At 41.6% G+C, this 11,942-nt stretch overlaps 1 protein-coding gene across 6 annotated transcripts; it reads left to right on the top strand.

The window, feature by feature from the left end:
- On the top strand, window positions 1-11,917 carry LOC119156536 (phosphatidylcholine transfer protein). 6 transcript variants are annotated; one of them, XM_037406381.1, is made up of 7 exons: window positions 121-208; window positions 4,057-4,186; window positions 4,746-4,863; window positions 8,673-8,752; window positions 9,064-9,235; window positions 9,927-9,994; window positions 10,492-11,917. In XM_037406381.1, the coding sequence occupies exons 3-7, from the start codon at window positions 4,821-4,823 to the stop codon at window positions 10,555-10,557; spliced, it is 429 nt and encodes a 142-aa protein (XP_037262278.1). In that variant the 5' UTR covers window positions 121-208; window positions 4,057-4,186; window positions 4,746-4,820; the 3' UTR covers window positions 10,558-11,917. The 6 variants fall into 6 exon arrangements, with proteins under 6 accessions (XP_037262254.1, XP_037262278.1, XP_037262263.1 ...); XM_037406366.1 differs by lacking the exon at window positions 4,057-4,186 and adding an exon at window positions 1,952-2,068 and having other exon boundaries at window positions 123-208; XM_037406376.1 differs by lacking the exons at window positions 121-208; window positions 4,057-4,186 and adding exons at window positions 721-1,611; window positions 1,952-2,068.
- The last annotated feature ends 25 nt before the right edge of the window (window positions 11,918-11,942 follow it).

Here is an 11,942-nt window from a genome sequence, read left to right as displayed (position 1 = left end):
GTGCCCCGCGCCCGCCGCCGCCGCCCGGCGCCAGCGCCCGCAGCCACCACCGCCGACGAGGATGGCAGCGGCGCGGCCGGGGCGCTTCTCCGAGGAGCAGTTTCGGGCCGTCTGCCGGGAGCTGGACCAGCCGCCGCCGGCTGCGAGGGGGCCCTGGTCGCTCACGGTGGACAGCATGAGCGTGAAGATCTACCGGGTGTACGATGAGGTGGGCGGCCGTGCCGCGGGCCCTCCCCGTGCGGGGCTGGACCCTGCGTGGGGGAGCGCGGCTGAGGAGCAGAGCGGGCGGCGGCCGGGGGTGCCTTGCTGCCGCGGCTGGGGGGAGCCCGCACAGCTCAGGCCGAGGTCCGTTGCCCGTCCGGGCGCTGCCGACCCCTGCTCGGTTTCTCCAGTCTCCCCGAAAGCAGCTTTCAGGGTAATGCTATTAACTGCTGATGGAGAAAGCCGCGCTGCTGCAGTAAACACCGCTCTTACAGACTGCCGGCGGAACCTGCGAATTGCGAGGCTCTTAAAACTTGTTGACCGCTAGTGGCAGGAGAAATGCTGGTGGAAGGTGCTGTCGGCAGCAGGAGCAGTCGTGGGTCGGAGGGGGTGCTTGCTCCGTGTGTCCCGCTTCTCTCCTGAGCCCTCTGAGGGATGCGTCTGACCCCGCACACCAGCTCCTGAGCGCTCCTGTGGTGGAGCATCCTCCTGATCTGCAGGTTCCTGCCTCCCTCCTTCTCCCTCTCTCCAAAACTCCCTTCACGTTGATTTTCCACCGCTCTTCCTTGTAAAACCAGGAGGTAGTTCAGAAGGGTTGGAATTGAAATTCCTCTTTTTGGAGGGACTTACTTCTTAAAAGAAGTTCAAAAGTTTAGACTTCCAGAACTGACTTTAAGTGATTAGCATAGTGAGTGTTTCCCTTCAAATGCAGATATAATGATTTTTGAATCCATATAAATATGCTACTTCTTTAGCTTGGTGATCATAGTTATCTCTCAACACCTTATAAAGCTGGACTTCATGCTTTGCTTTGCGTGAAAATTTGGTATTTGTGTTCTCAAAAATCATTTCAGGTGCAGTCATGTAAAATAGCAAATAAAGCAAATATATAGGTTGGTGTGAAAGGCAAAACAGGGTAGGGAATGTATTTCTAAAAAAAAAAAAAAGGTTACTTAATAGACCCTGTAACTTTTTGGTGGTAAATATTCCTATTTGCATGGGTGTGGTGACTGGCAGTACCAAGACAAGTTTATCAGTGAGGGCCCACAGCGAAGGCACGCCTCGGTGTCTGCCAGGTGTCTGTGCAAGATTAGATCTGATGCTGAAATGGAGCGTTGCTTCTGGAGTGGATGAAATGAAACAGAAACTTTAGGACAGGAACTCATCACAGCCCTGTAACGAAGTGAACACAGTGAAGGAAGGCAGGGTAACTTTGGGAAGCTGGGGGCTGGATTTAGCCAAACCAGTGGGACCAGGTGACCCTGAGACTTGTACCGCAGCAGCCTGTGCTGCGGTGGCTTTGCTGCTGTCATATAGGTTGAAGCTGGCTAGATGGAAAGTAGCTCAGGCTTCTCCTTCTCATGCTTTTATATAGAAGGACTATTGAGCCGACTAAAAAAACATTTAGAGGTGTGTCTTCCTCCCCCCCTTCATGTTGAACTATGATCCTTATTTAGGCTAGATCAGGGGTCCTCAAACTATGGCCTGCGGGCTGGATACAGCCCCCCAGGGTCCTCAATCCGGCCCCCGGTATTTACAGACACCCCCCCACACACACACCCACACCCTGCCGGGGGTTGGGGGGGAAACCAAGCAGCCACAGATGGCTTCCTGCCACTTCATCCGCACACTGGCCCCCTGTTTAAAAAGTTTGAGGACCCCTGGGCTAGATGGACACTCTAGGTAAGATGCAAGGGACCTTCAGTCTTCTGATTCTACTGGGAAATAAATCTGTTGTTTTGTCTTTCAGTTGCTTAAGACTGAGACATGAGAAGAACCAAGTCTAGGAGAAGGGTCTTTGCTTAAAGTTGTTACTGGAAAAGTTGGCTTTTGACATTTACTGAACTGCAAGTCCACTATAGCAATGGTAGTCCGGGAAGCTGAAGGCAGCAATTATATTTCCTGTTGCCTTCTTTTTCCACCTTTTCTTTCTACCTTCTCTGCAGGCTACACAAATAGATCTCCTGGACTTTGCTGCTCTGTGCTGTATTCCAACCTGCTGATTGATTCTCCTGCTGATACACCTCTGAAAACCTGAAACATTTCACTCTTGTTTTGATTTTCTTATTGTAAATTGCCGGTGTATTGAATGTCTTTGTCTTACCTCCTGCAAGATGTACTGTAGAGGAATGAAGGCAGTGGATTCGTTAGCATTGATAACATGCAGCTGTGTCCTTGCCTCAGAGGCAGTGGGTTGATTGATATAGATGATGTGCAGGTGTAGCTCGTTCCCACTAAGTGGTTAAACAGCCCTGAGGATTGTAGGAGAGGGGGGTCAGATAGAGGAGGAATAGTGTGGTCTGATCTCTGGAGGAAGGAGATACAACACAGGCAGTAGAACCTGACCAATGGTAAAGCCTTGTTGCAGTCTACTAGTTTGATTGTGTTGTAGTAATGTACTGTTCATTTTTCAGATCATAATTTGTTATTTCATATTGTTATCAAAATACTACCTTTTTAATAGAAGATATTTAGTGATCTATGCTGTGATTTGTCTAGCAGTGGAACAAATTGGTAGCTAACAACAGCATAATTTCTTGATCTGTCTTGAGCTACAGTATAAGAACTTGAAGACTATGGATGCAAGAACGACTGAACTGATATTGTGAACCAGCTGGGAGCCTACCTTTGAATGTAAGGTAGAGTCCCATGTGTGAAGTCAGGAGATGAGGTAGTGTAGCATGTGCACTCTGAATTTAGTGGCTTCTGAATTATGTGATGGCATCACTACAGCTCTGTTTTAACCTCTGATAGAGGTTCTATCTATAGCAAAAATGCTTTTAAGACCTATATTGTATGCATATCTTTTGATAATCCCCAATTAAAAAGTATTACAGGCACTTCCAGCTGCTTATTGGGTAGAACGCAAAAGCTTTAGAGACAAGCAATACTATGTCAGTTTGTGGTTCTAAAACTTTTACTCTAGAAGTGTAAAACTGGTCTGTTCTCACAGAGCTACAAAGCACACAGTTCTATGCAAAGTCTTTGAGGCAAGCTCTGATAGCTTAAATGAGGAAATTACTGCATGGCTTTCTTCTATCAAATTAAGAGGGATTTAAAGGATGCAAAGAAACGGTGAGTGCACTGATGAACAGCTAGCTTTGCATGTTGAGCGCAGAGTTAAAGTTTTGGGTGAGTTTGGTTTGTTAAATTTCAAGATGCAGTCATAATCAAAGTCCAGGAAAAGGATACAAAGACTTCTATTCTTCAGTGGAAGAGCCACCCCATGACATGAGGAAGTAAGACTTTCTTCTGAATTACTAGAAGAGAACAGCAAACCACAATTCTTGCTCCTGTATTACGTGACACAATGTAAATATACATACATGCAAGATAATCCACATAGCGTTTCTGATTAGTGACCTGGAATTAAATAGTGTTTAAGCCAAATTAACTATTTTTGGAGCATCAGTGTTGTGCTTTGGCATATACTGCTGGGTCTCAGCACAGTTTCAGGTGTGATATTCTCAAAATTAGTTCTTCTTGTGAAAATAAAAATGTTGATGCCTTTTACAAAGATGATATAAGTGCATGGGACTGCACAGGTGCTAAACAGTTCCAGTTTAAAAGCTAGCGATTGATGCTTCTGTGAAGCCACAGTGAAGACAAGTAGCTTAAGCTTCTTGGTCCCGTTATTATCTTTGGGCACATCAAATCTTCATCATCTAGGGTTGATTTGTGAAGGGGAGGAGAAGAAGAAAAATCAACCATTCACTATAGAATGTTGTATAATCCTTCCCTCAGTTTCCTTGGGAATGCTTGAATTTGACTCCTATACTGTATATTTAAAATACTCTTCTTGTTTTAATTCAGTACTGAACTAGTCCTAACAATAATACAGACTTTACTGTATAGGCACAGGTGGAGTTTCCATATGCTGAGACTAACATTAAAAGCATTAATATAGGAGATATCCTGTACCCCATCTCTTCAGTGCAGACAAACAGCTTTCAGAAGGAAAATAGCTGATAAATACTCAAAACAGGTATGATGGTGCATTGTATAAGCATGAACATCGTAACGCGTTTTTGTATTGGCCTGAAGTATAAGCATACCTAACTTGCTGGAAAACTTATTCCAGATCATGCAGTACTTTGTAACCTCCTCGAAATGGCTGAGATCCTTAAGCATGCTCTAAAGGATCTGGAGACCTTGCCATAAGAATTTAATGCTTCTGGTAAGCTTCAGTGTGGACAAGATTTAGCCCAGACTGCCCAGTGGAGATGGAAGAGGGCATGTGTGTGTATGCGTGTGAAGAAACACGCTCCCTTTGGAACTACTTACGAAATAAAAGGGTACTCGTGTAAGGGAAGGAACAAGCATTGTGCAGGGCAGGTCAGCCTGTCAATTTAAACTTTTATGTATAGATCAAAAAGTTGAGAGGTTAAAGACTGAATCTTGCGTTGTGTTTTGAACGCTTGGTCTCACAGCTCTTGAGCATATTTGTAGTATGTGCCCCACCTAACTTCCTTCAGCTGTTCTCCCTGCTGCAGAGTACTTCCCTTTCCTGTGTGACTTTTCTTCTCCCCATTCTGTTTCCACAGAGATCAGGACTTTATGAGTATAAAATCTTTGGTGATATTGCTGACTGTCCCCCAAAATTGTGTGTGGATTTCTATATGGACTTAAACTTCAGAAAACAATGGGATAATAATATTAAAGGTAAGATTACCTAGGTGGTTTAAAAGCAAGTTTTATGTCCACGTTGACTCTTCCTGATAAAACTTTCTTCAAAGGTATTTTAAAGATGCTGCATCCGAAGACTTGGACTAGACTTGGGCATCTTTTGGGGTAAGGTTGCACTCTGAAAATCACCATATAGTTTTCTGCTGGAATTAGTTTTTTCTGTGTTGGTTAAAACATATAATTGGCATCACTTGTTCTGCTGGAGCACCTCTTCACTTCTAGTTGTAATTCCTAGGTTACATTTTAGTAAACGTTCTGCGGAGATATGGAGATGGTACCTTTTGTGCATCTTTGCATATTGCAGTGGGCAGTGAAATCATAGAATACCGAGATGGAAGGGACCTCAATGATCATTTGGTTCAATCTTTCTTAGCAAAAACATGGTCTAGACAAGATGACCCAGCACCCTTTCCAGCTGAATCTTGAAAGTGTCCAGTGTTGGGGAATCCATCACTTCCCTGGGAAGATTATTCCGATGGCCGGTTATTCTCATCATGAGAAATTTTCCTGTGGCTTGCACCAGTTTGATGCACAATGGAATGCTTTTTCCTGAAAATATTGGTTGATCTTGGCACCTTTTACAATCAGAAATGGATGTATTGAGAGAGTAGATAGTAACTTTGCCTTTTCCAGAGGAAGGAATTTATTTGTGTTCATTTAATGTCTTTGAAAAAAGGAGTTTAATCTGGATATCCACATGATGTTAAAACATCTTAAGTCAGCAGCGGCAAGTGACAGGGCAGGGATTCAGCTGATGTGGGCATCATTTGTTTTAAAGATGGGGAGCCTTTCCCCTTTAAGCCTGTGGTTAAAATCAGTTTGGGCCAATAAAACTGAAACATGGTCAAAGTGTTCTGCTGAACAAAGAACAGTGTTAAAAACCAAAGAATTGTTAAATGTTGTGCTTGTTAAGTCTAGGACAGCTCTATGATGAATGATAACTGGCAATGCCTTTGGCTGTATTGGTACAGAGAACCACATATTTGACTCATATCAGTACTTGGTCAAGCTTAAGAAGCTGTGTTTTCATTAGTGTTATTTGCCAAAATGGGCAATACCTTTCTTGTAGCAAAGGCCACTTTGCCATTAATGAAACAAAAAGAGTTGGAGTGGGACTCAAGTTTATCCTATTGGATGTCAAAATACAATGTTAGCTTGAATTACTTCAATAGTCTTTAAGTGCATTTAGAAGAACTGAATACTACTTAAACACTTTTTTCTTTTCTCTCAGTGTAATGCCTTCTTAGAGAAAAGAAAGGAAGCAGTTGAGGGAAGCTACACCCTCAAACTAAAAGCTAGATAATGTTGCAGAGCTGGCATTTATATCCTTGCTGACCATGGTATGTTCATCTGTGAATTTATACTTATGCTGGTACTTCAAGGCCAGCATTTAACAGAGTTAACTCTTGAGGTGCATAAGCATAATGTTAACACTCTCCTTTTAGCTTAAGAATTGATAAAAGCCCACCCATTATTTAGAACTCTTAAGTATGATGAAATAGTGCTAGTCATCATTTCAATGTAAGCTTGGGGTTTTTTTCTTTCACATTTAGGGGAAAAAACCAGAAAACTTCCATTCAGAGCCTTCTTGTCCTTTGTTTTACTGTTTGCATTCCTTGTTGCTCTTACAACTGTGCAATAATGGCAGTCCAAAGAAGAGTTCTTTGCTGAACTGCTGGCTGGCATTGAAATAAAAACGTGACCAAGTAGAAGTAGCTGCCTTTATAGCTGGAAATGTAACTGCTCCTGCACCAAGCATAAGAGGAACTGATCTCTGTTCTCTAGTTCTGTTTAGCAAAACTCTTTAGGAAGGACTGGCTGGAGGCAGATATGGACAGAATTCCTGTCCATACATCAGAGGGTCATGCTTTGAGCTGTTCTTGCCAAGAGTTTGCCTGAGGCCTCAGAAATTTTGGTATCTGTCTGCTACTGTTGTTGCATTGCTGTTACTATCCTGGCTACTTCCAAACCAGGCTCCTAGATATCTACAGGATGTGGATGTTCTGGGGCCTGGGAAGCTGTGACTAAACTGTAAAGTAGTGACTGAAGCACCATATGCTTCTGTGGCATGGTAAAAAATAGTCGGGCCTGAGCAATACTGAAACTTGTTATTCCTGATTGCAACATTGTCATGATTGAGATCATACTTCCCAACGATTTAACAGTAATAATTGACTGCTAAAGCAGCAAATGCAGCTGTGCCTGTTCTGAATAAAATGGACTTGTGATCTGTTGTAGAAATGCTAAGTGAATTCTGGTGTATTGATTAAAATGCACCGTATTCTGCTTTGATCAGAAGCTGTCCACCAGTATTGAAGGATTGACAGACTAAAGTGAATACAGGTGGGATGTGACTTACCTATTTGGTTTTTTCTGTATTTGCAGATACAAAGGTAGCTGAGTTAGTAGTAGCTAACAAGAGCATCGAGGGCTTTAAAATAGTGTCTTAATCCCTTTGAAAAAGGAAAGCTCTGCATTTAGAAGTAAAAGTAGAGCTAATAAACCAATGCTCCAGTGACCTCTGGTGGGTAGCATCATGCTGTCGCTTCATACAGCACTTGAGTATTGTGCATCCAATACTGCTCCAGCCTGAAGAAGAGGAGAAGCTGGTTTTGTGGGTGATTGCTGACTTGCAGGGCTTACTAACAGAAGCCTGGTTTGGAGCATGTTATATAGGGAAAGAATCTCCCATCTGTGGCACTCCTCTTGCCTTAGCAATGAGATTATCAGTCTGTTCTAGCCTTATTTGCAAAATGACTGAAAGTGATGTGGCAGACTGTGTGCATTAGTGCTGAAGGATACGTAGCCCTGCAGGCAGAAGTCTCCTCTAAAAGAGGAAAAGCCAACTCTGTTAATGTGAATGCCCTTTCTGGATCACACCCCTTCTAACTGCACCCATGTAATGACCAGTCCCTGAGCAGACAGGAATTTACCCTGGCTCAGCCCTGTGGCTTGTCAGGTCCATTACCCTGATAATGGCAGTTATTGCCTCAAGGGAAGAAGCTGTACAGTACACTGTTTTTCAAGCTCAGTTATGTAGTTTGATTTGAACTAGTTTTTCTCCTTCATGCCACACTACTATCTGACTGAGTCACTACCATGTTTTAGGGTCTATTCTTAGATATGTATTTTTCCTATTCAGCTGCCTTCTGATTGAGTTTCCAGGCAGACTGAAGGTGGTGTAATGAAGGCTCATAAACTGCTCAAGCTTCTTGTTCACTATTGCCTGTATATAGTGCTGTGAAATTCCTAATACCTTTTCCAAACTTCATTAATCCCTCATGTAAGACCTCTTTAGGTATTAGAAAGCAGTACTCGTCCTAGTTCCATGTGAACTCAGAATCCTTTACAAGGAGAATGGCATGCTTGTGAAAACGTATAGTGTACTTGTGGCTCAGAATTATACAGAATATGTGTAGGTGAGGAAAAATCTTTGAGATGGAAAGGCTTTGAATAAGCTAACTGAATAGGAATTTGACTGTGCCTCCCCCAGGATTGTTCTGGTTTGGGGGTTGGCCTTTTGTTTGTTTCTTTTTATCAATGAATTCAATAGCAGCAGAAAAATAGGCGACCTATTTTTGTGTATTTGGTTCCTGAACAACCCTGCTGCAGTACTTTTTTTAATGTCTTCTACTGCTACAACTTTACATACATATCAATTTTGACATAAAAGTTCTGTGTAGAATGTGCTTATGTCAGAAATCTGAGCAGTTCTTGATGCCATGTATGGTTCTGTTGCAGTAGAAATTAAAGATACCTAACAATTATTTTTTTTTCAACCGTAGCACTGTATGAGAGGACATATGATGGTGAAAAACTAATCTACATGGAAATGAAGTACCCTTTTCGTCTCTCAAGGAGAGATGTATCCTTTCAAGCTTTTCATTCCTCTTGCAGTTTTTGTCACCTGGTCATCCAGGAATCCCAACAATGTACTGATTCTACTGCTCAGCTGCACTTGATCTAAGATCTTGCAGTCCTCACTTACATGAATATGTATAGCATGAAGAAGAGTGTGGGTGCTCACATAGCTGAATTATTACTCTGCAGGATTGAATTGTGTAGAAGCATAAGAAATAACTTGAAGGGGCCAGTATTTGTAATGGAATTCACTTGTCAATTCATCATGTGTCAAACTGATGCTGTTTTGACATGCCTCCTCAACGTGGAATACAGTATGTTTATACTCGTGAATGTCAAGAGATGGATGTTGACGGGCGGAAGATCTGGGTTGTGTTAGCTCAGAGTGTGTCTGTTCCTCAGTGCCCTGAAAAGCCTGGTATTGTCAGAGTTAAAAGCTATAAGCAAAGACTGGCAATTGAAAGTGATGGCAAGACTGGATCTAAATGTAAGTATGATCACGAGTCATGTAGCCAGAGAATGTATGTATTGGCAAAATGCATGTAAAAGAGAGACTGGAAATTTTAAGCTAAAAGAAATTACTGTAAAGTGGATGTACTGAGCTCTGGGAATACTTTAAAATTAAGGAAACTTTTGGAAATGTCCAGTGCAGTGTGCTACTGTTAAGAATCTTTCATTTGACAGTTGGGCTGGGTAGTTAAGAATAGACTACTGACCACTTCACCCTGCCCTGCTCCCCCTCCCCAGCCTGCACTTCTTTTCCTGCTAGCCAGTTCAGTTGGGTAAAGTCTGATACTAGCTGCAATCTGGTTAACTCAGCAGTAATTTAAGTTTCATGTTTGACAGATGTATAGATTAATGGGCTCATCTAGAGATTGACTCCTGCCTGAGACTAGTCCTTTAAAGATGATATTATAAAACAGGCTACCTGAAGTGGTTTGCAATAGTCTAAATTAATATCATAGTGCTTTCAGCTTCCCACAGGCTAACTGGGAACGGCAATACTCATTTCACATTTTACTTCAGTAAAAGTTGACTTTTTTATGAAGAATTTAGAGCACAACTGTTGTACTTGGTACTTCAGTCTCGCACACCCAACAGCTTTGGTCATATGGTATTAGAGTTAATACTCAGACTATGGCTGGATAACTTTCTGGTACCTTCTCTCTCATCTCTAGTCTATATGTACTATTTTCTTAATCCCGGTGGCAGTACTCCATCACGGCTGATCAATTGGATTGCCCAGGTAAGTAAAGGTTGACAGCACAATTGTCTTTGGTTAATCTGTTTCAAACAGTGTTCTCACTGCATCCATACCTGTCTTCTGCATGTTGGGTTGAATTATTTATTTTTTTTTCCTGAAATTGATATATTGACCTTTCTAGCTCTTATGTTGCGTCATTTTTAGTGTCTTGTTATTGTCTGCTCTTAAGGCAGTTGTCTTAATTTTGTATTTATTTTTTTATTCCTATCAAATTCCTATGGTTAGTCAACCAGGCAGGTAAATTTCTGCAATAAATCCATGTTGCAGAGCATATGTGAACAGCCTTAATGCAAGCAAACTTCAATAATGCAGTCTGTTCACAAAGTATTAAAGGAATGGTTTGCTGCTTTGTACTAGATCTTAGACTTGTCCTGTATTTGTTTGAAGGCCTTGGTATATATAGTGGGAATTCTCATCTTGCTTACAGTTTTTCTTGATTACATTGTGCAAGAATGACTTTTCCGCTTTTCTTTTTACAGAGTGCTGTGCCTGCTTTCTTGAAGGATATGCGAAAAGCTCTCCGTAATTATTCTAAGAGCACATAGTTTGAAGTTGATCTTAATTGTTTTAATTCCTAGAGCTCTGCACTTACAGGAGTGTCTATTATATATGACACTGGATAAAATCTACCTCTAGTATTGGAAAAAATTCTATTTTAGTTGGTTTGTCTTGAGTTTTATTAGATTTTTGTTTCTAGCTCTAACTGAAAAGCTAACCACTGACGTAGCACCAACATCACATGCATCCTTTTGAAAGTACTTAAGTTTAGCCTTGTTCCCTGTGTGTCAACTGGAGGAGTTCCATTGATTGAAACATTACATTGTCAGACAAGAGGCAATGATCTTGCTAGGAAAAACGTCTGAACTTGGACTGAAAATTCTCTGCATGTGTTATGCCTGGATCTGCCTTTGTGGCCTTGCAGCGTGGCTTCCTACTGAAACTGAGTAATGGAACTTGCATTGCTTAGAAGCAAACACTTTGCTACCCAAGTTTGTCCTTCTTGAACTATCTGCCTGCTATAAACCTGAAATATGCCAAGGGCATATAGGTAAATTACTAGAAGTCTGCAAAAGGAACTGAAACTCTGTGTTACTAAATTTCCTTGTGATGGCTTTAAGTGCAGATATAAAAGGACTTGTGCCTAAAACCTTGCATTCACATCTCAATACCCCTGTATGATAAGTAAGAACTATTAGCCATGGCCAGGTGGAAGAAAAAGAGGACTTGGCTTCCATGTCTTGTTTAAGGGGAACAAGTTATATCTTCAGAGTCAGGAGCCTCATCTATACAGCAACTTGAATACCAACTTGAAATTTGAAGTAATTTTGAACAGGATGCCTGCAACTGAATGTGAATGAACTTGCTGTGAAACTTGGGCATACTTGAATTTTTAAATTTCATGCTGATGTAAAGAATGAAACTAATTTTGGATGATAATCTACAAAAAGCACAACTGACCAGGAAATTAAATTTCCAGTACCTTTGTGGGGGAAGCAGGGAGGGGGAGGAGGAATGGAGTTCAAAAGATGAGGGCCTTAATCTCAGGAATTTAAAATATTTTGTGTTATTACTAAATCTGATCCTGTTACTGAACAAATCTTGTAATGGGGTAGCTTTGTCTTTTTTAAAAAAAAAAATGAAGTGATTGCCTTTATACTTTTTACAAATATTAGTTTCCAATAAATCATTATTTTATCCATGCACTGCTGTGGTTCCATCTCTCACATTTAAGATTGGCCACGCTGGGCAGGCCACAAATGACAGGCTGACATCACAGGCTGCTTTATTTTTAAAGGCTTTTGAAAGAGTAACATGGATTCATGAGATTTAAGTAGGATTCTGTAGAGGAATGAAGCTGGGTTAATTATCATTGATAATACACAGCTGTGGACTGGCTTCAGGGGCAGCAGGTTGGCTGATGTAGATAAAA

The sequence above is a fragment of the Falco rusticolus genome, chromosome 1 (genome assembly GCF_015220075.1).
Source record: "Falco rusticolus isolate bFalRus1 chromosome 1, bFalRus1.pri, whole genome shotgun sequence".
In the NCBI taxonomy this organism is placed as follows: Eukaryota; Metazoa; Chordata; class Aves; order Falconiformes; family Falconidae; genus Falco; species Falco rusticolus.
This window is presented reverse-complemented; position numbering and strand designations above follow the sequence as displayed.

What these genes read in the sequence shown, in the direction of transcription:
- LOC119156536 (XM_037406357.1), top strand. Translation starts at nt 62, where the DNA reads ATGGCAGCGGCGCGGCCGGGGCGCTTCTCCGAGGAGCAGTTTCGGGCC. An exon ending in TTCGTCTCTCAAGGAGAGAT is followed by an intron (nt 8,753 to 9,063) that starts GTATCCTTTCAA and finishes CGTGGAATACAG; the next exon opens with TATGTTTATACTCGTGAATG. An exon ending in TGGCAAGACTGGATCTAAAT is followed by an intron (nt 9,236 to 9,926) that starts GTAAGTATGATC and finishes TCTCATCTCTAG; the next exon opens with TCTATATGTACTATTTTCTT.